At 41.2% G+C, this 25,768-nt stretch overlaps 2 protein-coding genes and 2 long non-coding RNA genes across 6 annotated transcripts in view; 3 read left to right on the top strand and 1 right to left on the bottom strand.

Annotated features, from left to right (window-relative positions):
- Positions 1-6,323, top strand: part of pecam1a (platelet and endothelial cell adhesion molecule 1a) — a 25,143-nt gene extending 18,820 nt beyond the window's left edge. For all 3 annotated transcript variants that reach the window (XM_042083052.1, XM_042083054.1, XM_042083053.1), the window contains exons 13-15: positions 4,743-4,799; positions 5,583-5,605; positions 5,802-6,323. In XM_042083052.1, the coding sequence (XP_041938986.1) occupies positions 4,743-4,799; positions 5,583-5,605; positions 5,802-5,852 (131 nt within the window). In that variant the 3' untranslated portion in view covers positions 5,853-6,323. The remainder of the gene's footprint in view (positions 1-4,742; positions 4,800-5,582; positions 5,606-5,801) is intronic.
- The window catches only part of LOC121700216, a 1,725,899-nt gene that overhangs the window by 856,840 nt on the left and 843,291 nt on the right, over positions 1-25,768 (bottom strand).
- LOC121700322 lies at positions 6,688-7,557 on the top strand. Its single transcript, XR_006027185.1, has 2 exons — positions 6,688-7,191; positions 7,372-7,557. It is a non-coding gene; the product is annotated as an uncharacterized LOC121700322 (long non-coding RNA).
- On the top strand, positions 14,910-23,930 carry LOC121700315. Its single transcript, XR_006027178.1, has 3 exons — positions 14,910-15,167; positions 15,359-15,561; positions 22,525-23,930. It is a non-coding gene; the product is annotated as an uncharacterized LOC121700315 (long non-coding RNA).

The raw sequence follows: 25,768 nt of genomic DNA on the forward strand, positions 1-25,768 counted from the left end.
TCACATGAGCCAGCTGCTTGTTCTGTAGGCTAAAAGTATTTATGTCCCTCCCAAGCTGCGTTAAAATGGTGTGTTAAGTGGACAGAATTTAAAAAAACCTCCTGGGGAACACCCCGACACGACAAACACATGCACTTTTGAAAAGCTTGAAACGTCCATATGTGTAGACTAACGCATCTTTTAACTTAGCCAGCCAGTGTTGTAAGAGTTCAACGCTTGTTTTCGTGCAGTAGGCTAGCCTTTTTGATAAGCGATGTCAGGGGTAGGCTGACGTGATTATGGAGGGCTTTCTGTTCCTGTTTATGTAAAGGTTTTACATAGGCTCAATAATGATAGGCTACACTGCATGTTATAGGCTATATTAACCAAAAGCACACGTTATGTAAATAGGCAATAGGCGGATCTCGGGCCGGGTATCATTTAATCATAATTCATTTTTGCGGTTTGGGGGGGGGGGGCCTTAAAAACATATAGCCCAGGGGCCTCAGGTGGTATTAAGGCGCCCCTGTGTACAGGTGAACATGAGGTTGTGGTGAGTATAGGTGTGGAACAGGTTAGTGTAAAGGTGAACATGCGGTTGTGGTGAGTATAGGTGTGGAACAGGTTAGTGTACAGGTGAACATGAGGTTGTGGTGAGTATAGGTGTGAGACAGGTTCGTGTACAGGTGAACATGAGGTATAAGTATAAGTATATATACTCTTTTGATCACGTGAGGGAAATTTGGTCTCTGCTTTTATCCCAATCCGTAAATTAGTGAAACACACACAGCACACAGTGTACACACAGTGAGGTGAAGCACACACTAATCCCGGCGCAGTGAGCTGCCTGCATCAACAGCGGCGCTCGGGGAGCAGTAGGGGTTAGGTGCCTTGCTCAAGGGCACTTCAGCCGTGCCTACTGGTCGGGGTTCGAACCGGCAACCCTCCAGTTACAGGTCCGAAGTGCTACCAGTAGGCCACGGCTGCCCCAAGGTTGTGGTGAGTATAGGTGTGAGACAGGTTAGTGTAAAGGTGAACATTAGGTGTGAGACAGGTTAGTGTAAAGGTGAACATGAGGTTGTGGTGAGTATAGGTGTGAGACAGGTTAGTTTAAAGGTGTGAGACAGGTTAGTGGTGAGTAAAGGTGTGAGACAGATTAGTGTAAAGGTGAACATGAGGTTGTGGTGAGTATAGGAGTGAAAGAGATGAAAGGTGAGACAGGTAAAGTGTGAAAGTGAGACAGATAAAGAGTAAGACAGCTACATGGGACAGGTATGAAGGTGAGACAGGTAAAGGTGAAGATAGATTAGTGTAAAGGTGAGGTGAGTGTAAGAGTGATACAGGTAAATGAAAAGCTGCACATGAGTGACAGGTTAGACACGTTATTTGAGTCATTCGGTTTTTGTCATGACAAGTTAGGGTTAGGGTTATGAAAGTGTCATGTTACTCTTATGTAGATACCTTCAGGTAAAGTGTTACCCAGCTTGTCCTAACAAGATGTGATGCGAGCAAACATTTGAGATTACAGTTTTTTTCAATCGCTAACAAGCGCTAACCAATACTTCAGATACTTTTTCTAAACTCTTAACACAGACTCACACCTACAAAACACAACTGGCCAAATGGATCATTTTTTTCTCAAAAACACATTTTGTTAAATATACTACTAACACATCTTTCTCTGCACACTAACTTTACCAAAACACTGGAAATCTGACTCAAAATGAAATTATTCTGTCAAAGAATAACACTTGTTTTCACTTCACAAGGTACATGCAGTCAATCAAAGTACACCAGGTTTCAAAATACTGGCTATTGTTGACATTACAAAAACTGCATAGACTTTTATGTTTAAGTTTTACAGGTATTTGCATGCAATTTTTACACTAAATTTCTTGGTTGGGAACTGTATGTCCACATGTTATGTTCACATTCAAAAGCATTCCAGTAAAAAGCAAATCAGTTTTTTTCCCTTTACTATTTACTACAGGAGGTACAGTAGAAATACTGTTTACAGTATGATAGAACAGAAAAAGTTTTACAGTATTGCAATGCTTACAGTGAACAAAATATCCATGAAACACACAAGCATTCTGAACAAAAAAAAAACAGCAAAAAGCCCAGATAAAAAGGGGGGAGCTAAAAAGAAAGCATAACATTAATGTATCTAATCTCTGCGATCTTCAGGGTTAGGCCACATGTTTTCAGCAACATCGCATTGATTACATGGTCAATGATAGTGGCACGAATTTCATCACTGACAACCGTTCTTGCAGCCAAATGGAATGCCACCACCACGCATTCTTACACCTCTACCTTGCCCTCGCCTTGGGCCTGCTCTTCTCCCTGGCCCTGCTCCTGCACCTCTCACTGGGCCTGCTCTTCTCCCTGGGCCCCTTGCTCTTATTCTTCCTTGTCCAGACATTACAGTGTTTGTCTTTTTCTGTTTCTAAAAACAGAATTCTAATTCTAATTCTAAAAATTACTCCTCAAAGTCCTCCTTTTACTGTGTCAGTGTAATAGAACAAAATAACCCTGCCACTGAGTCTAAACCAGACTGGAATCAGCTGTGGTTGGCCCAATTTACCCAACATAAATCGGTTGTGTGTCAATTATTGAATTGTTTGTTTATTATCAGCTGAGATATATTGTTTTTGAACTAGTGTTAATTTCGTCAGACGAGACGAGAGGAAATATGTTCGTCAACAACCTTTTTTTTTATGACTAAGACGAGACGATGACGATACGGCAGTAATGTCCTAAAACACTGACTAAGAATATCTTAATGTAAGATGCATTATTGTTGACGAAAAAAGACGAGACTAAAATGTTTTGCATGAAATAAAAACTAAGATAAAATCTCTCTTCATTTTCGTCTACAAAATGAGAAGAATATCTAGCTGTTACGTTTTCAAAATATTCCGAATGAGTTCATACGCAACAGCTTTCCTGTAGGCTAGTCTACGTGCTGTTGCTGCAACCCTGTGGCTGCAACACGAAACTACATGGAACAAGAACACTGGAGATTTCTGCCAGAGTTAGCAAGCTAACTACCTAAGCTTTATGCCACAATGCTACATACCCAGAAGTTGAAGCTTCTCTCATACAAATTAACATCCCCCAGAATGTCCATACGAAAATGTTCATCATGTAATGTCAACTATTTAGACTGATGATGCAAAGTTTGCTAGCAAGTAAGGTAATATGAAAAGTTCGCTAGCAAGTTAGCTATGGCTAAGATGGAGAGTCTGTTTGGGGAATGTGTTGTGTTTGGGCGCATATCGCCATCTACCGAGGCGGAGTAAAACATTAATACTTTGGCCTACGACAGTGTTTCTCAAACTTTTTCAGTTTCAGGACCACTTAACTAACCCTAGCTAAAAAAAAAAAGATTAGACCTACTTCAACAGTAGCCTATAATTAGTCTACACAATAGGCCTACTCACTGAACCACCTTGCTTATTGTCTTTGCACTTTGCTTATTGTGTGGATTCATACTGTATGATTTAAACTGGCATATCTTACATAGACAATGTTGCAGAACTGTTTTTACATACAAGTTGGTTCAATATTGCAAACAACTCATCTATATTATATTTTACCACGTCTGCTCACGGACCACTTGAGATAGCTTGCGGACCACCAGTGATCCCCGGACCACACTTTGAGAAACACTGGTCTACGAATATGACAGTGGTCAACTCAAATCTTTTACTGTCTATGGTCAAATCCCAGCCGAGCTATAACTGTAGCTCGACTTACCTGTGCATGTAAACATACTGACTGACAAAAAATCAGAATGAGTAATTATAACAGACGAGTAGCCCTGTGGACACACAATATTGTTGGAAAATTGAGATGTGTGAAACACTATTTGACTCAAATGGTAATCAGAAATAATTTGTTAGAAAAAAAAAGACTAAAATGTGTTGACTAAACTGACTAAGACACCTTTAGTTTTCTTTTGACTAAAACTAGACTAAAATGACGAGACCTTTAGTCGACTAAAACTTGACTAACAAAAATGATATTTGAATGACTAAATATGACAAAGACTAAAAAGGACATTTCATCACAAGACTAAGACTAAGACTAAATTAAAAATAGGTGACAAAATTAACACTATTTTGAACTGATATAATTGCAGAAGCAGAGGTTTTTATATTGTATCTAAGGTTTGGAATATTGTTTTTACTATTGTGGGATGTTGTATGTTAACATTCATAAATACTGCAAAAACAATCCATAATTTTGTTTGGAGGTATAGCTTGTTTGTTAAGAAAATGTAAGCATTGTGGAAATGTGTTCACTGACTGCATATTGTGTGAAAACGACATAAAATGTGTGAATGGTATGGTCACAAAGGACTGATGCTGTGCTAATTGTATTTAGAGTTTTGAAAATGTGACAACTGGTTGGACAAACGCTTGTTAGCAACTGAAAAAAACTGTAAATCAGTGTAATTACATTGCTTTCAATAGGAACAGTACGTAACAGTATGTAACAGTACGCGGCGTGAAGCAGTGCTGCGCAATGCACTACGACGTTTTGAGAGACCTTTTGCCGGACGCCCCATTTCTATTTTCTCTCTGTCGTCCGCATTGCTCTGCCATGTTGAATAAAACACATGACGCAATAGGATATTTAGCGGATTCAGTGTAGACAGATAGCATGTAATGCTACAAGACAGTTGCTCGCTCACATCCTGTGAGGTCAGAACTGACGGCCATGTTGTTTTTTGTTTGTTTGCTGTTTTTTTACAGCACTGATGACCAACGGCACAGACACAGAGTACAGCCAAGTACAGACTACTGACGCAGGTCAGCTGCACACACACACACACACATGCATGCACACACACACAGACACGCGCGCACACACATGCATGCATGCACACACACACAGACACAGAGTACAGCCAAGTACAGACTACTAACGCAGGTCAGCTGCACACACACACACATGCATGCACACACACACAGACACGCGCGCACACACACACACACACACACACAGGTGTGCCTCTCAACTTTCCAAAGCTACTCCTTTTCCTGTTATTACAAGATGGTGTGCCTTTTAGCTCCCTCCCCTGTAAATTAACACACACACACACACACTCACACACTCACACACACACACACACTCACACACTCACACACACACGCAGACACACACCAAAAGCCCTGCATTGTTAAACTCTGTACAAACAAGCTCATGCTCACCATGTGTCTCTGCATGTTCGTAACTTCCTTGATCAGCTGGCTCTATGCCGTGTATGTGAGTGTGTGTGTGTGTGTGTGTGTGTGTGTGTGTGTGTGTGCATGTGCGAGAGTGTGTGAGTGTGTGAGTGTGTGTTTGTGTGTGTGTGTGTTCTCTTGGTGGTGTGAGTGAGCACTGATCTTTTCCCCCATTGTCGAGCTCTGTTGTTTGTGTACAGAGAGGTGTGCCAAATGTCACTACACACTGTGGCTATGACTAAACATTATGTTTGAAACACACACGCACGCACGCACACACACACACACACACACACACACACAGAGTAATGTAAATGTTGAATATTGTGTATCGTCTGAATTTTTATTTTGCTTGTGACTCCACAGACATTCCAACACAGACTGAGGGGGTGAGTGCAGACTAAACACACACACGCACGCACACACACACATACACACGCACGCACGCACACACAAGCACGCACGCATGCTCACATATGACTCCCTATAGGCATAACATTAAATGTTATATCTCTCTCTCTCTCTCTCTCCCTCTCTCTCTCTCTGTATGTGTGTGTGTGTGTGTGTGTGTGTGTGTGTGTCTAGGCTTCTCTTGAATACGCCCAGCTGAACCATAGCGACTCTGAGCCCCAGTAGAAGACCAAACCCATGTTCCCCACTCCAACACACAGACACACACACACACACACACACACACACAAACACACACACTCCCATCACACCAATACACGCCAATACACACACACACACAAACACAGAGATTCACACACACTCAAAGAGAGAGGGAGAGAGGGAAGGAGAGAGAGGGAGAGAGAGAGAGAGAGAGAGAGAGAAAGAGAGAGGGAGAGGGAGAGAGAAAGAGACTTCATAAAGATGTACATGTGCATCATTCATATGTATTACTCAGTAAAAGTTCCCATCTCATACTATCCTCTTTCACACTGTCTATTTGCACTGTCTGACCTATGGGCTGTGTGTGTGTGTGTGTCTGTGTACTGGGACCATGGCTATTGAAAGATTAACCCGAGTCAATGAATGAGTGCATAAATGGATGGATGAATGAAGGGAGGGATGGATGGATGAATGAAGGGATGGATGTGAATTAATGCTACTAATGTCGATTATATGACTTGTGTTTGGAAGAGGATATCATTAGCATGTTAGCCAACCATGAATGAATGAATCAAATGGATGATATCTAATCTTTTTTAGACATTGATGAATGTGTGATCTCACAAGCACACCTGGCAAGGCAAAAATGCGCCATTATTTCACACACACACACTCATTATCATTACCATGACTTCGCTCTGTCAGGTGTGAAACATAGATGTGTGTGAAGTAAACGTGTATCATCCTCCTCTTCCTGACAAACACACACACACACACTCACACACACACACACTACTCTCACACACACACACAGTCACATACACTCTCTCACACACACACACACACACACAGTCACATACACTCTCACACACACACACACACACACACAGTCACATACACTCTCACACACACACACACACACACACACACACACAGAGACTCTTCCTCACACACACACAGACTCTCTCTCACACACACACACACGTTCAGAGTGGACTTTTCTCTCTGGTCGGAGTTGTGGCCATCATGTGTCCACATTAAATGAGTGATCTCAACCTTGACTCTATTGACTTCTAAGACTTCCTCAGAGAACATGGTCAGTCTGCCACTGGACACTGTCCACAACAACAACAACAACAACAACAACAGCAGCAGCAGCAGCAGCGACTGGGCTGAGGTCATTTCTGATTGGCTGTTATTGTGATTGAAATGTCTCTAATTTTGTTTATTGCTGTATCAGGAAGTTGTCTTGTTCTTGTGTGACCTATCAAACTTGTACTGAATGACATTCCATTCTTACTCTGTTTTAGTAAATATCACTGAAGAATGTAGAGCTGTGTGTGTGCTTGTATGTGTGTGTGTGGTTGTGGGTGTGTGTGGGATTGTGAGTGTGCTGGTGTCTGTGTGTGTGGTTGTGAGTGTGTTGTTGTGTGCGTGTGTGTGGTTGTGAGTGTGTTGTTGTGTGCGTGTGTGTTGTTGTGTGCGCGTACGTGTGTGTGGTTGTAAGTTTGTGCGCATGTACATGTGTGTGTGTGGTTGTGAGTGTGTTGTTGTGTGCGTGTGTGGTTGTGAGTGTGTTGTTGTGTTTGTGTGTGGTTGTGAGTGTGTTGTTGTGTGCATGTGTGTGGTTGTGAGCCCTTCAGCTTTTCTCTGAGTGAATGTAAGTGAGTTTACACTCTGGGTTGCCGCTCCCCTCAGGAAGTTTCAGAATAAATGTTTATGTTCTTAACACCGGCTCCTGTCCAATGCTTCTTTTGTCCACACGCACACACGCACACACACACACACACACATTTTATGTTCTTAACACCGGCTCCTGAGCAATGCTTCTTTTGTCCGAAGGACCAGAGGGGGTTTCCTGATGATCTCCGGGGCTCTTGTGGTTCTGCGGGACCCACACACACACACACAGATGGAGGAAACCGCAAACAAATGCACTTCCTGTGGGTGTGTGTGGTATGTAGGTGTGTGTGTTTGTGTGTAGGCGTGTGTGGTGTGTGTGTGTGTGTGGTATGTAGGTGAGCACTAAGAGGCACAGGGGAAGGGGCCTTTGAAGTGGGCGTGGCCATGATGAGGAACGCGAAGCTGGAACGTGGGAAAGAGGAGAGATGGAGGGAGAGAGAGGAGAAATAGAGGAAGAGAGAAAGAGAGAACAAGAAGAGTACTAGACAGAAAGAGAAAAGGCTGCAGCAGGGTTAGTGTTGAGCATGTGCTATATCTGCTCTATATGTGATGTCATTTCCTATCTAGGCTAACTAACGTCTCTTACAGCAATGGGGCTTATGGGGCCTGTAGTGTCTGTGTTGAGGGATGGACACAAACCACACCGAAAACATTACCTTATATATATATGTGTGTGTGTGTGTGTGTGTGCTAGTATGTGTGTTGTTTGTGTGTGTGTGTGTGTGTGTGTGTTGATCTCATCGACTCTTTTTGCAAACCTCATTCATTGCATAAACACATTCTCATGTGATAAGACACATTTTGCACTGTAATGCATAATGGTAATTATAATGGCAAAAAGTAAACACAAAGAAGGCACAGATGTCATAAGACTCAAAATCGATCACACTTGATCACATGATGGGACATAACCAATAGCCAGCTCAGAATGCAAACAGAAACGATCAGTGAGGCATTGAGAGTACACTGTAGGCTGTAGACGGCCATGTGCTTTTCACTTACAATACTGGAATGTCTGTCTTTTCCAACATATTTTCCAATACTTTATTTTGACTGAATATACAGTAAATGTTGAAACCACAGAGTTATGAAATATTTTGTTTTTTTCCCTCTTTTTTTTGGTTTTGTTGTTTGCATTTACTGAAGTGTAAACAATTAAGGTCTCCTGGAGCAACATGAGCTGCCCTGAACACTGGGTTCACTATGTGTTTAGCACAGGTAACTCTCCCTTGGGGCATTTATAGCACAGGTAACCAGGTAACTCTCCCTTGGGGCATTTATAGCACAGGTAACTCTCCCTTGGGGCATTTATAGCACAGGTAACACTCCCTTGGGGCATTTATAGCACAGGTAACTCTCCCTTGGGGCATTTATAGCACAGGTAACCAGGTAACTCTCCCTTGGGGCATTTATAGCACAGGTAACACTCCCTTGGGGCATTTGTAGCACAGGTAACTCTCCCTTGGGGCATTTGTTTGACACAAGTAACACTACTCTGGGGCATTTGCTATCAATGGTCTTTTTATTGACATTTTAGGGCCTTTTTGGGGCATTTATAGCACAGGTAACACTCCCTTGGGGCATTTATAGTCTTTTTATTGAAATTTTAGGGCCTTTTTGGGGCATTTATAGCACAGGTAACTCTCCCTTGGGGCATTTATAGCACAGGTAACTCTCCCTTGGGGCATTTGTTTGACACAAGTAACACTTCTCTGGGGCATTTGCTATCAATGGTCTTTTTATTGACATTTTAGGGCCTTTTTGGGGCATTTGTTTAGCACAGGTAACACTCTTTTGGGGCATTTATAGCACAGATAACACTCTTTTGGGGCATTTATAGCACAGGTAACACTCTTTTGGGGCATTTGTTTAGCAAAGGTAAAACTCTTTGTCAGAGTTTCTGAATGTAGTTTGAGAATGGGGCTTGTGTGTAGAGTTTTGAGAAAAGGGTGGAAGGTTTCAAAAATGTAAAAATGTGTTTTAGCAAAAACGGTATTACCAGAGCTACCACCAGAGGGCTCTGTTACCCTAAGCATGTTACTGCTTACACACATTTCCAAATCTCTGTGTCTTTTTCTCAAATCTCTACACACAAATCCAATTGTTGCATTTCACAAAATGCACAATGCCACATATCCCCTGCAAAATGAAACACAGCATGCAACATATTGGAAACACATTTCAAAAGAAAGCATTTGTCTCACATTGTAAACACTTTTTCATGTCACTTTGTTTACATCATGTGCACACTGTTGCTCAGAACGAAAAACTCTTCTGTCAGTTATGTGTAGAGTTTTGAAAAAAAGAGACAGATGAAAATGTGTGTAAGCAGTTGTAATTACAGATATAGCTATTTATAATGTATTGTGTGATTTCCTGTATGTGTGTGTGTGTGTGTGTGTGTGTATTATATATGTGTGTGTGTGTCTGTCTGTTTGTGTGTGTGTGTGTGTGTGTGTGTGTGTGTGTGTGTGTGTGTGTGTGTGATAAAACACTTTAGACTTCAGACTAAGAGATAAGCGTCAGCCGCACGTGAGCAGTGTCACAGCAGTGCAGAGAGGACTGTGGCAGAGACATGGACCTCGATATGTGTGTGTGTGTGTGTGTGTGTGTGTGTGTGTGTGCATGTGTGTGTGTGTGTGTGTGTGTGTGTGTGTGTGTGTGCGTGCAGTGTGTGTGTGTGTGTGTGTGTGTGTGTGTGTGTGTGTGTGTGTGTGTGTGTGTGTGTCTAGCCACTGCAGCAGCTGTTCAACTGGGGCCGTATTCACAAAGCCTTTTATCTTACCACTAGGAGTACTCCTAAATCGCACTAAAAGATTTTAGCTAGGAGTTTTCTCTTAAAAGTTATTCACAAAGCCTTTCAGACCTACTTTTAGTAAGGAAAAATGACAACTCCTAAACTAAGAGTGAGCCTTCGTTGCTATGGATGACGTCATTACTCATGCACGAGCTTGACTGAAGTGACCACCTTGATTGGCTGATGATTGTAACGCGGGCATGATTCCAAACACCTCCCTTGCGATGATGAGTGACAGGTGACAGGTCTGAGAATGCGTGCGCTACACAGGTAGTGCGAAGGACGGAAGATGATGAATAAACTGAACTGAATAAAAAGGCCTAGCCTAAATGAATAAAGAGTAAGGCAAAACAAATAGCCTAGTAGCCTAATGAAACATGCGGATTGATGCAGTATCTTTGCAACATTATTAAATTAACCTGTCACCATAGCCTATGCCCACGTTTGCAAAGAGGAGAACATTTTAATTTGATTCACAATGAAACGTTACATTTAATTTACATGTTCACAATGAGTAGTTTTGGTTGTTGTTGGTGGCGTTATTGCATCCCTTTTTTGCCTACAATGCAAAATTGTTCCCTCGCGATTGGAAGCTCCTGTAGCCGCATACGCATTTCAAAACATTGCGACGTGAAATGCCACAAAAAGGGTTTGTGAATAGGTCTTAGTGAGTTAGGAGTCCTCTCGACTTCTTTTAAGCTGTCCCAGACTTAGGTGCTACTTTTAGGTCTAAAATGCTTTGTGAATTACTTTTAGTGAAAAAAATTAGGAGTCCTAAAGTTAGGAGTGACACGCCCATTATTTTTAGGAGTTGCTCCTAAATTCGCCAGTTAGGAGCTACTTTTAGCCTTAAAATTCTTTGTGAATACGGCCCCTGATGTCTAAGCTAGGAAATATGTCATATCTGTCATATGTCATATTCTGACAGAAATGGTGCACTGACAAGGGTCTGATCTCCATTGCTGATGGGACCCTGGCATTTATGTGGTGATGTGGACATGGGACATGGGCATTTATGTGGTGATGTGTGGGTTATGCCATGGTGAAGGTGTGACGGGGGGGGTTTTGATCCATACAATGGTTCAATAAAAGGGGTCTTAAAAGTCAAAAGTCTCTCTTACTGGCTCTCTCTCTGATGATCTCCTGTGCTGCTGACATTAAAACTAAGAACAGAAATCATTATCTTTGTATTTGATTTGGTCTTTGTGCAATTATACAGTACCCTCCATAATTATTGGCCCCTCTGCTAAAGTTGACTAAACACAGGTATAAAAACAATGTTTTAGTGATTTATTGTAATCTCACAATGACAATAATGAGGAAAAATTCTACCTTGAGGGGAAGCAAATGTATTCTGAGAAAATGACTGAACCTGTCTGACAAAGACCGGATTCGCCTCCTTGATGCGCCGACCCCCCCAGACACATCCTGTGGCTGTGCTCAGGCTAACTTCTAACCTACCAGCCTCAGTCACGGTGCCAGCCTCAGTCACAGTGCCAGCCTCAGTCACAGTGCGGGGCCAGCCTCAGTCACGGTGCCAGCCTCAGTCACAGTGCGGGGCCAGCCTCAGTCACAGCCTCAGTCACAGTGCCAGCCTCAGCCACAGCCAGCCTCAGTCATGGTGCCAGCCTCAGTCACAGTGCGGGGCCAGCCTCAGTCACAGTGCCAGCCTCAGTCACAGTGCGGGGCCAGCCTCAGTCACAGCCTCAGTCACAGTGCGGGGCCAGCCTCAGTCATGGTGCCAGCCTCAGTCACGGTGCCAGCCTCAGTCACAGTGCGGGGCCAGCCTCAGTCACAGCCTCAGTCACAGTGCGGGGCCAGCCTCAGTCATGGTGCCAGCCTCAGTCACAGTGCGGGGCCAGCCTCAGTCACAGCCTCAGTCACAGTGCGGGGCCAGCCTCAGTCACTGTCTCATCCTTCTTTCCTGATTTTCAGGTTGGTAAAGTGTTACACAACACTAAAATAGAATGAAACCATGTTAGAATGTTAGCTAACTACTCTGGCCAAGTAGTTTTGTGATAAGAAGGTGGTTTTGTCTATGTTTGATATCCTGAAGCGGAAATGCTAATTCTAAACGATTGGAGCTAGCAAAGGACGTTGATGCATTCACTTTAATAGTACGGATTGCTATTGTGGCGCACACGTGTTCTCCCACTTTGTTCATGAATATAAATATGTGCCTTGTGGTTAATGTTCATGCGGCTCGCGCATGAAGCCTTTTGTTAAGCCAACGTGCAAATGTGTATGTGAGTTTATGTTAAGATGGTCAGTAGTTAATGTGGCCATTACACGTATGAAGTTAACTGAACATGAAGTTGTCAATAGTGGCTCTGAGCATTTGATTCAGCGAAGTGTTAAATTAGTACTTTCATGACATGTATTGTCACATCCTGATCTTAAAAGCCAATGAATGTATTTAGATTTGCTATTGGGTTAATTAGACCATGATTTATGTATTTGATATTAAGCACAATGTAAAAGAGAGAGACAAAGGAATAAGAACATGTGTTTAATACTGTATAGAATATATTGCTATGGGATTTTGTATTAAAATTGCAGTTGGAACTCATTCTAATGTGAACATGGATTTAACAGATGATTAATGAAACAAATGCACTTACTGAAAGAAAATGTGAAATAAAGATAACTCCAGAGACTTCGAACGTATCAAGAAGCTGTTGCCCTGTCTCATCCTTCTTTCCTGATTTTCAGGAGCTACTATCTGCTAGCACGGTGCCGCTACTGCGGTACCCGTTACATAAACATATTTTAGATTTAAGCTTATTTACTATGAACAAACCATTTACCAACTGTGTGAACAAATGCTTTACTGATAATAAATTATGTATGAACAATAAATTACTAATGATGAACAAACCATTACAGTTTTTTTCAACTGCTTACACACTAAATCTTTGATTGTCACACAATTTTCTAAACATGTCCTCCAAACATCATAACCCGACACCAAATCTGCAAAACCATACACTAATTCTCAGTGTTTGACTCAGTTTTCAATTGACTAAAACACATTTTGCAAAACACAACACACAATTTTCTACCTAACACACAAAATTCTAACAGGAAGTAACTTGATTTCATTCTTCAAACACAACCCATCAAAATGGCACACTAAATCACCAGTGCTTCACTCTTTCTCTTCACATGTGCAAACACTCTTTACTTTACTGAACACCATCCAATCATTGCCTTAGTATAGGTCTATGAATAGATATACTCTATATATAGGTATGGACCCTTTCAATCTGCTCCTAGAGGATTTCCGGTTGAAATATTCAGAACCAATGTACTTTGAAAATAGAGAAAATACAGTAATCGGACTTTAGCTTACAGTAATGTTCTACAAAAAGTTGACTTTATTAAAATTTGTCTTTTTACTCTATTTTTGTTTGTCACCATGTTACAGTACCATTAGCTCAATACATTTTTTTGTGCCTCCAGAAAATGGAACGCTTACTGTAGAATTGTTTGTTTCTGCAGTTGAAAGGGTCTATAGGCCTATGAATACATACTGTACACGACCCCCCCCCCCCACACACACACACACACACACTTGTCTTTAGAAAAAAACAAAATCAGTGTTTTCAAAACTCCATCCACATCTGGTGGTCAGTGTATTCTTCTTTGCTTTTTTTTCTTGTTTGCTGTAAAATATTGTATTCACAACAGCAAATGTTTCAATATTGCTTGCATTTTTACTGTGTATTTCAACTTCTCTTTGTTGATACTGTAACTTTCACTCTTGTATGGAAATACATATAGAAAGCCTAAGACAGAAGAGCTTTAGGTTTTGAGCAACAGTGTGTACATGATGTATCCAAAATGTCATATTATGACAAAAGTGTTTGTAATGTGAAGCGAATGTTTGCTTTAAACATGTGTTTTTGACATTTTGAATGTTGTGTGTCATTTTTCTGGAGATTTGGGGCATTTTGCATTTTGTGTGAGCAGTTGTGGGTTTTGTGTGTGGAGTTTTGAAAAATAGACACAGAGTTTTGAAAACGTGTGTAAACAATTGTAAAAAACTGTAACTAATAAGTAACAAAGGCTTAATAAATGATGAATTGTGTGTAGTTATTATAAAGTGTTACCGGTGTGACTTTCAAGTAAGTAAATACAAACTTTGAGTTATTAAAGTTTGTACAAGCAGAGTATTTTAAAAATCAACCAGTAGATTTTTTGGGATTTGGTTACATAACCCAAACATTACATAACTTTAACTAAACAGCTGTGTCAACATAACCCAACACATTGGTTAAATTTCAACCCAGTTGTTGGGTTATCTAGTAACCCAATTTGCTGGGTTGGACCCCATTTTACTCAGCGGCTGGGTTGAAAACCACCAACCAACTGGGTTGTTTTCAGTGTACAGTGTTCAGTACAGTGTACTGTTTTTGTGTTTATATTTCCTTCATAGGTCTAAATTGAAAAGCTGCCTAACTCTTATCTCAAATTAACAGAAACAATCAATATAATTGCAGCACATGTGAATCTTTATCCATCAGCCTTAGTCACAACATACCCGGTCAAATTATCAAGTTAATTAGTTAAAAGATGGAAACTCTAGCAGATGGCCGCTGCGGTTTGACACATTTCTCTGATCATGTGATTTCAGAATTGTGCAAGTTGCTGGGTGTGGCCTTTGTAGACTGAGCATGCTCAGAGCAGCTTTAGCTCCAGGCAGTAAAAGATAACGGCAAGCTACCGCTTCCTGCTGCTACTCTACCTTCGTCTACTCTACCTTCGTCTTACTGCCGTTTATCCACAAGCTGTGCTGCGCTTTGGTCACGCTACCTGTGAGAGAGCTAAGACAAGATATAAAAGAAACACATTAACAGGTCAGTAGACTTCTTTGAATAAATCAAGAAAATACTAAAACAGAGACAGATTAATCAGGAGAATTGAAGTTTTAGAGCAGGATCTGAAGAAATTGTTCCAAATATAACTTTAGCAAAACTGAAAATTCAAAATATCAGGTTTTAGTCCAGACCCAAATGCAAAATCAGTTCATAAAGCGTTATTATTACAGGACAACGGAAGGCTTCAATCCAAGGAGGAATGTCCCGTCACACGGTTAAAAAATAATCATAAAAAGAAATCAGGCCCTCGGCCACAGCACCAGAGGACACTAAATAGCAAACAACAGAATTACCCAGAGGCAGGCAAGGGTCAAGTCCAAGTACACCATCCAGCTGAGCAGATCATTAACAGAAAAAGCCAAACAAGAGACAGGTGAGTTCAAAATGCCCGACAGTGACTGTGTCGCAAACCGCCTACTTGCACACTTCAAATACTTACAACCGCAAATCAGAAAAAAATTGGGACATTGTGTAACATGCAAATAAAAACAGAATGTAATAATTTGCAAATCTTGTAACTCATATTTAATTGCCAAAAGGACACATACAACATATCAAATATTGAAAATATTGTTCATTTATATTCATTTAGAATTTGATACCAGAAACACATTTCAAATAATTAAGTTGGGACGGGGGTAACAAAATGCTGGAAAAGTTGTGTAATGATAAAGAAAACCAGAGGAATGTTTCACAACTAATTGGGGCAACTGGCAACATGAATGGGTATGAAAAAGAGCATTCCATTCCAGAGAGGCAGAGTCTCTTAGAAGTAAAGATTTAGGGGCATTCTTCACTCTGTGTAAACCTAAGAAGCTCCTTTTTTTTGTTTTGTTTTTTTAAAGTATATATTTTTTGGCCTTTTTATGCCTTAAATGATAGTGAAAGTGGAGAGTGACAGGAAGCAAATAGGAGAGAGAGCAGGGGTGGGATCCGGAAAGGACCACGGGGCGGGAATCGAACCCGGGTCGCCGGCGTACAGTGCAGGTGCCCCAGCCAGTTGCGCCACAGCTGGGGCCAGAAGCTCCTTTTTTGGAGATGATTTAAGCCAGTTGATAACTATGCCTGTAAATCCAACCCAGTGTTCTAGTCTGTGAAGTTAAATATTGAGATCAACAGTGTCAAATGCTGCACTAAGGTCTAGTATCACTATATCAGTATGGGACTGATGTTTTACCTGAATCTGTATTGAGGCGTATATCGAAAACCTTAATAAGAGCTGTTTCAGTCTGTGATTTGTCCGAAGACCTGACTGAAAGTAATCAAAATACCCATTTGATGTTAGGAAGGTGGTTAGTTGATTAAAGACTGTCACAATCATTTGGCCAATAAAAGGTAGATTGGATATGGGCCTGTAATTGTTTAGCATGGAGGCATCCAGTAGCCTTGCAAGTCAGACCCACATTAAAATGTAGGGTCTGGGCACTCACCGTTCGCAGTGCTCAGTCCAAGGGGCGGGATAATCGGTTGTCTTTCAAATTTCCTCTGCACGCAACAGGACAGCGCTATGAGTCCCATGCGTTTCCCACCAGCGGAGCTAGTTCAAACTTTTGCCAACTTAATAAAAGCTTAACTCGTGTCACACTGTTCACCAACAGCAACATTATCTTCTTTGTTTTCAAGCAGCAGGGAATTCAAGCCAAACCGTTGCAACTCTGCCATCAATCATTATGTTAAGCCCGCCTAACGACTCTATACACGATTTGATTGGCCTGATAGAAGTTTAATTTTTCGAGCTCACAATGCAACGGAGAGTTACTAGACTAGCCCTGGCAGCAAATGTAATTTGCAAATGTAATTTGCTGCCGCTAGGGTGCGTCTAGATTTCTAGGCTAGGCATCCAGGTCATTCTTCTTGAGAAGTGGCTTAACAACAGCTATTTGGAAAAGTGCCAGACAACTAGATGTACCGCATAGCGGTACAAAATATGACCGCCGCTCAGTCCTGTACATCCATTCCGCGAAAATAAATCATATTAATGAATTTGTCTCCATCTTCTACTCCATCCCCCACTCTTGAAACTTTTGTGTATGCTTGTTTGGAATGTGTGTTTGCGGGCCGCACACAAAGTAGCCTACTGGCGCTGCAAAGGTGAATAGATTTCTAGCACTTTAAAATATCTAAACAATCACAAGTAGGGCAGTTTATCACAGTCCATCCATTGCAACTGGACTGAGGTACACCTGTAGGCTACATTGTATTTGGGAAAAGCAGAAGGTAGCAGCATAATGTATTTATTTATTTATTATTAAACAAAACAATCCCTGTCAGTTCCATGCAGTTTTCAACAGCTATCAAGAAGAGAGGTCATGTCATGGATTTTTGTGAATGTTTCTTCTTCTACATATGCATAAGTTTAGTCATCTAGTTCATATGATATTCAGCTTTATTGTCTATGCACAAATTAAATACCAGTAGTCTAAAACAAAATGCAGTTTTACCCAGTGGAGCAAATAACTGACATGTCCAAAAGGGCATTCATTAAATGCTTTGCTAGACTATTCATACACATCTTAATGGGCCAAGTTGAAGAGCTACTGTCCGTTATTGTTTGTGCAAATAATAGGCTGATTCATGTTCCCTTGCATTTTGCAACTATGAGGTCCATGGTTAGTCTGAGCTCAATCTTTTAAGAAGTCAAAAAAGAAATTGTGAATACGGCCCCTGTTAATTAGTCTGTGTATTTCTACCCCCTGTTTCTCTGGGGCCGTATTCACAAAGAATTTTAAGGCTAAAAGTAGCTCCTAAGTGGCGAATTTAGGAGCAACTCCTAAAAATAATGGGCGTGTCACTCCTAACTTTAGGACTCCTAATTTTTTTCACTAAAAGTAATTCACGAAGCATTTTAGACCTAAAAGTAGCACCTACGTACGGAGCCCCGGATATGTCATAGGGAAAAAAAAAAATAAGTTGTGGCCACGAAATAGCAATTTGTTCCCACAAAATAAGTTGTGGCCACAAAATAGCAATTCGTTCCCACAAAGTACTAATTTGTGGCCACGAAATATTAATGAAATCTTTCTAAAACTGCTTTTCCATGTCTCACCTGCATAAAATATAGTATAAACACAGATATGTGTGCATTGACTTAGAATAAATGGGGTTTACTGCCTGGTCGGGACAAATAGGTGTTTCAGTCGTCCCCTCATAGAAATTTAGCATTATAGGCTGTTTTGCATCCATTACAAACAAACATGCAATGTGAACGTCTGGGATTGGGGAGAGCACTAAATGCTCTACTGAATAAGCATGAAGTCAAACCTTTAAATGAAAAACACTCTTTAATAATAAAAAAAAAAATAAACCGCTAATGAAGTAAACTTGTGACCATCAGAAATCGTTTATCGCCTGTAACTCCGTGATAACAGGACGTAACAGGAAGGCATTTGGCTGAGCAACGGAGGTATATGCTCTAAGTTTTGTCCAAATGATGTCTGTCTATCATCGTTGCACTCGGAGAAAACCTGGGGGTCGTTTCTAGAAAAGTTACCACCATGGTACGACGCAACTTGTGACCAAACAACGACACTGTTACACCTGTTTCCAGAAAGCATCGTACCTGTGTCGCAATTCGCTACCTCCGACGTTCGAACACCATAGTTCCAACAACGTTGTTGATGATGCAGCGATACATATCATTGGTGGAAACAGTGGAAACGTGTAATACCCCACCCCCTAGAAATGTTCTGTCACGGCCTATGTCGACATGTTTCTAATCTAAACCGAGTGATTAATGCTGGTATTGTCATTGCCATCAGCCAAAACCTAAACCTATTGCAAGCATATAAAACAGTTAACTTAAGCAGACCAATATGAGTCATTATTTGTGTTAAATATCTGTGTTGGAAAAAATATATAGCCTGGACAAATATCTGGGTATCCCATAGGTTATCAACTGTCTCGTGGCTTAACGGCAGCGTGTAGGTGCACTGCGCGCTCGGCCGGAGTTCGCATCCTAGCTCTTTTTTTTATCTCTGAGTAGGCCTACGAGACACAACAATAGGTTTTGACCATACATATTTATGTATATAGTTACTCTACATCGAGAGTACAATAGGTAGGTATACATCAGTCAAAAACAATTGAATCTACGTGTCACACTAGTTCATCTGCAGGTAGCGAGAAGCAAGAGGACAATCTCACATCATAAGAAAATCGAACCTACAATGTTGGGATAATAAGTCATCTGCTTTAGCCACTACACCATTTAACACTGCTGTTATTAGGGACTGTGAAGATTATAATACTAAAAGCAAGGCAATACTTTAATTAACATAAATAGCAAGAATGAGCCAAGTAGGGGAGCAGTGTCTTAATCAAAATGAAGCTACAGGATAGATTAATCATTGAGTCACGAAATAAACATCCACTTCGCAAATTTTGGTTAGGCGGTTGTGATTTTTGGTTAGGCGCTCCGGACACCAACAGGAACTACCAAGGAACGACACAAGTGCGACTGCCTAGGGGCAGTAGTTCAAACGACCAAACTTTGCGTCCTTGTTTGCGATTGAGAGTTCGAACTACCCTTTCTAGAAACACCAAATCCAAGAACGATGCAGCGAACTACCAAGGTTGCTACGCAAGTTAGCAAACGATGCTTTCTAGAAACGAAGAATGTTTCATTCGTCCCCCGTTTCAATCATCCTGGTTGTACCCTACTGCAAACCAGAGAATTGAGAGCTGATGGGGAGTGATGAGAAAAGACACAACAGGCATCTACTGGCGCTCGATTTGCTCACCCAGCTGTCCAGTGCACGTTAGATAATACATATTTCGTGGCCACAAATTACTATTTCGTGGGAACTAATTAATATTTCGTGGCCACAAATTACCTATTTCGTGGGAACGAATTACTATTTCGTGGGAACGAATTAATATTTCGTGGCCACAAATTAGTACTTTGTGGGAACGAATTGCTATTTTGTGGCCACAACTTATTATTTTGTGGGAACGAATTGCTATTTCGTGGCCACAACTTATTATTTTTTTTCCCAAAGACATATCCGGGGCTCCGTACCTACGTGTGGGACAGCTTAAAAGAAGTCGAGAGGACTCCTAACTCACTAAGACCTATTCACAAACAGCTTTTTGTGGCATTTCACGTTGCGATGTTTTGAAATGGGTATGCGGCAACAGGAGCTTCCAATCGCGAGGGAACAATTTTGCATTGTAGGCATAAAAGGGATGCTATAACGCCACCAACAACAACCAAAACTACTCATTGTCAACATGTAAATTAAATGTAACGTTTCCTTGTGAATCAAATTAAAATGTTCTCCTCTTTGCAAACGTAGGCATATGGTGACAGATTAATTTAATAATGTTGCAAAGATAGCCTACTGCAGTTTCATTACGCTACTAGGCTATTTGTTTTGCCTTACTCTTTATTCATTTACCCTAGGCCTTTTTATTCAGTTATTTATCATCTTCCGTCCTTCGCACTACTTGTGTAGCGCACGCATTCTCAGACCTGTCACCTGTCACTCATCATCGTAAGGGAGGTGTATAATACCTTGAAGGAAAAATTTTGGATTACTAACATTTTTATGAAATAGAAGTGATTATTAATAATTTTATATGTATTAGAAGTGAATACTAATCTACATTTATTACATAGAAGTGATTAACATTTCATTTTCTTATATTCTTTGTATGCTTTCTATACATTCAATACTGTGCATCAATTTTGCTTTGTCTGTCATTTGCTCCCTCCATGTCATGATTTTCTAATAAAGGTCATGCGACCCCCTTTGTCACGAGTTAAGGGTATTCTGCCTGAGGCAGTAATATTAGGAATATCCCGACAGGAACTAGACTATGGCAAGAGAATGCTGAAAGATGTATATGTATTGTATTGACCAATTATCTACTTACTTGGAGTAGCCACATGACTTGCGTATGGTGCATGGATCATATGCTATGTCCAAGAAGTGTATATGTATTGTTGTATTTCTGCATGTATGAGGATTTTTTGGAAAAGACCATTGTACTCATGTGATTTGTATTACCAATGTAATTAACATGTATAAGATGGGGCTTTGCCCTAGAGAACTTTGAGTAGTGTTAGTAGCAACATGCTGTTGCTAGTGACCTGCTCCCGGTATCATGAATAAACCTGCAGTGGTTCCTCACACCTGAGTGTTGCCTGGATATTTTTGACCACAACCTCCATGGTTTGGAATCATTCCCGCGTTACAATCATCAGCCAATCAAGGTGGTCACTTCAGTCAAGCTCGTGCATGAGTAATGACGTCATCCATAGCAACGAAGACTCACTCTTAGTTTAGGAGTTGTCATTTTTCCTTACTAAGAGTAGGTCTGAAAGGCTTTGTGAATAACTTTTAAGAGAAAACTCCTAGCTAAAATCTTTTAGTGCGATTTAGGAGTACTCCTAGTGGTAAGATAAAAGGCTTTGTGAATACGGCCCCTGTTCTTTGTCGAATTGTCTCTCTGTCTTGTCCTGTCGAAGTCTTAGATGTTTGTAAGTCTGTAAGTTTGTAGTTAACAATAAAGTGTGTGTGTCTGTAATTCTGCCTGGAGGAGTCTTGCGCTTAGGTCCTATCTTCAGAATCCTGACAGAAATGGCCTGTCTGCAGTCTAGACCTGTCAAATTACTGTAGGCACATAATGGAATGAAAAACATGATCAAGAATACCCCATGCTGTTGAGCAAATGAAGTCCTATATCTTGCAGGAATAGGACAACATTTAATTCTCAAACATTTCCATGTGGTAAACATTGCCTGTCCCAACTTTTTTTGAAACATGTTGCTGGCATAAAATAGAAAATGAAAAATCATATATTTTCCATGAAATAGTCACAATTTTAGTTTTCAACATTTGATATGTTGTCTTCGTCCTTTTTGCTGCTACTGTAATTATGGGTTTACACGACTTGTATATTATCACATTCTGTTTTCATTCACATTTTACACAACATCCCAACTTTTTCTGATTTGGGGTTGTATTTTCAATCTATATACCTTAATCTGCACCACAACATGGGGGGCGCCATTTTTCCCATTTTGTAACCGAACTTCCGGTTGAGCAGTACATCTATAGCGATACATTGAGATAGCATAGAAGTTACAATTACGTTCGTTGAGTTCTACCGAGATTTCTGGCATCGGAAAATGTCAAATATGAGTAAACTGGCTCGGCTGGTATCATAGGTATGGGTCATCCTAAAGTTGGCAATGTTTATGTCGGACTTTGGTGGCTTATGACATTTCTGCAGTACAGCTCTCCTATCTGGAGTTAGGATAAGAACACGGACTTGGAAGTGGCTGTTCCGCAATGACATTTTGACACATTGTGTTGTCTTTCTGTGCCCACAGAGTCGTCCTGACCCCACATTGTGTTGCTTAGCAGCAGAAGATAAAACTTTGATGAAGGCCTGCAATCCAAACCAAAAGCTCGGAATTCAAACTGCTCCGCAGACTCTGCAGAGGACACCTTTAACTTGGGGGGAGAAACTTTGAAACAAGTCCAGAAGAGAAGACCGAGCAAAGAACTGCAGCCGCAACATCTTGTCAACAGATTGTGAAAAAGTGGTTAAGCATTTTTGCCGTAATGAAGGACGATAACAGGACAATAGCAGGAGCGGTTATCGGAGGAGTAGTTGGACTCTCGCTCTCTCCACACGAGTTCAGTTTGGGACTGAGTCCACTTGCTGTTGTAGTTGTTGTCTTTTTTCTTGCTCTTCTGGGTGCCCTTTTCAGTGCTCTTTTTGTTTTCATTGCAACGATAGGCTTTACTCCGGTGTTCATTTTCTTCGGTCTTGGATTTGCTCTTCTGGGTGCTCTCTCTGGTGTTCTGTTAGGTGCTTTTGCAGTTTTAGTCGACGGTGCCGATGCTGTGTGTGTTTTTGCGGGTGCAGCAGCTCTTGTGTTTCTAGGAGCTTCTCTTGTAGGTGCGGGGGCTCCTGTGCGTGCTCTTGCAGGAGCTGTTTTTGGAGCCCTTGCACACACGGCGGCTGCTCTAGGTGGCGCCACTGTTATAAAAGCAGCAGCTCTTCTGGGTGCTCTTGCAGGGGCTCTGTTCCCCCTTGCGTGTGTGCTCAGGAAACCCCGCCATGCCGATTCTAGCGTCACTATATTAACATTATTAATTGACAAGATGCTTCCGTTCGCTCTTTCAGGGGCTGTTATAGGGGCTGCTTTAGGTTTTCTTGCAGGTGTAATCACCTTCGTCGGTGCCTCTGGAGTTGCTTTCTCTCTTGCGGGTGCTGTTGTAGGTGCTGTTGTAGTGCTCATGAGCAAGGGTGGAGTGGGACACTAGATACTACCGGCAGTGCTGTAGACTAGTTAGCTAGATAGTAGTGGGTATAATGTGATCAACCCCAAATGTTAATACGTATCCTTGCCTATTTTAAGTGGGTATACTGAGATGGTGATGCTTTTTAAGTGGGTATACTGAGATGGTGATGCTTTTTAAGTGGGTATACTGCGTAGTCCTGCGTATCACGTAGACTACAACACTGACCCCCTGGACATTCCCATACACATTCGTTATTTGTCCACACATTATGTGAATGAGGGTACACAGGAATAAAGGTGGAAATAGTTTTTGCTTTATTTGTTGCGACACAGACAACCAATCACAACAAGCTGAGTTGTACATTATATAGGTTGGAGTATGAATGTGGAGCTCTATATGTATATAAGTGAAACTAATTGAGTTGAGATTCTTCAAAATTCTTTCAAAATGATTTCAAATGTCAAACTTTTAAATAGTTTTATTTAATTATGACCGCCGCGCAGCGAAGCGGCGGTCATATAGGTTTAGTCAGATCTTTTTTTTTTTTCTTTTTCGCATGCCCAAATTTCCGTCAATGATTCCCGGGACACTGAAAGACCGGGGTACACGAAACTTGGTGGACATGTAACCCCACATGGATAGCATGGAACCATCGTTTTTCGATTTGATCTGTAGCCCCCCCGCTGAATTGGACCCCCCGAAAGGAGGGTAGGGCAGACACAGTTTTCTGTGAATATCTCGAAAACCGTAGGGTTTAGGAGGACCATTTTATTTTTGTATGTTGATCTCAAGGGGCCATGTCAACCCATTCCATAACCACTCATTTCATGTATAGCGCCACCTAGTTAAACACAAAAAAGTAAAAATGAGGTGGTGTAATTGAAGGTACCTGTGACCTAACATAGTCAAAACTGCACGAAATTGGAAGTGTAGGATCATTATGACACCCTCTGTATGCACGCCAAGTTTTGTGGAATTCCGTTCATGGGGGGCCACACAATAAATTAATTTATGTTACTATACACCAACTGGCCTGTAGGTGGCCGGAGACAGTTTTCTGTGAATATCTCGAGAACCGTAGGGCCTAGGAGGTCCACCTTTTTTTTGTATGTTGGTCTTAAGGGGGCATGTCAACCCATCCCATTACCACTTATTTCATGTATAGCGCCACCTAGTTAAAAATTAAAAAGCAAAAAATTAGGTGTTTTCATCTCAATATCTCTGGCTGACAAGGTCAAAACTGCACGAAATTAAAAGTGTAGGATCATTATGACACCCTCTGAAAGCATGCCAAGTTTTGTGTACTTTCGTTCATGGGGGGCCTTACAATAAAATAATTTATGTGTACATTTAGTGACGTACACCAACAAGGATTCCCGGGACACTGAAAGACCAGGGTACACAAAACTTGGTGGGCATGTACCCCCACATGGATAGCATGGAACCGTCATTTTTCGTTTTCATCTGCAGCCCCCCCGCTGGACTGGACCCCCCGAAAGGAGGGTAGGGCAGACACAGTTCTCTGTGAATCTTTTATGGTATGTTGGTCTCAAGGGCCCACATCAACCTGGCTCATAATCACTCATTTGTGATTTGCCCCCCCCCCGGTAAAAAATGAAAATCAGTAGGATTAAAAGAAAGCCAAAATAAATATTCATCATCATCATCATGGCTGCATTTTCAGTATTGGCGAGAAGTAGTCGTTTGTCCACTAGATGGCGCATCGTTGCAGTGAGACGTAATTTAGTTGGAAGTTAAAAGTGGGTTGGAAAAAACAATGGACGCTTCATACAAGGACTGTAATTTACCGCAGCGAACATCTAATAAGGATAGGACGATGTTCACATGAAGTGTAATTCCCATTTCTTCTTGAAGCCGAAATAAATCTGAGGATGTTTATCGGACATGCTTGGTTTTTACTGCAGGTAAGTTAATCTTGTAATATCAATAAGGACCTAGGTAATGTTACCGTTAGCGTTGGTTGAGTGATGGAGGCATTTGATTTATTGCATTTGTAGAAAACTATAAATGCGGTTATACCAAGCAAATGTATAGCAGCACTGTTTGTATCTTTCGACTGTCATTTATTGCACGTGCTACAAAATCATTCTGTGCAATGGAAGATTTACCAACGTTACACCGGTCTGATACAGTTTTGCCTATACATGCGTGAGACTGAGACGCCTGTTTATTTTGTTTTAAGTGCGTGCAGGGTGTGAGATGGGAATCGATGTGCTTTGATTACAGCTTGGTAGTTGTAGTCTGTGAAATTAAAAAGCACGTGTGTGTGAAGTATCCAAACAATGACACCTTCATTTCATT

The sequence above is a fragment of the Alosa sapidissima genome, chromosome 24 (genome assembly GCF_018492685.1).
Source record: "Alosa sapidissima isolate fAloSap1 chromosome 24, fAloSap1.pri, whole genome shotgun sequence".
NCBI lineage: Eukaryota > Metazoa > Chordata > Actinopteri > Clupeiformes > Clupeidae > Alosa > Alosa sapidissima.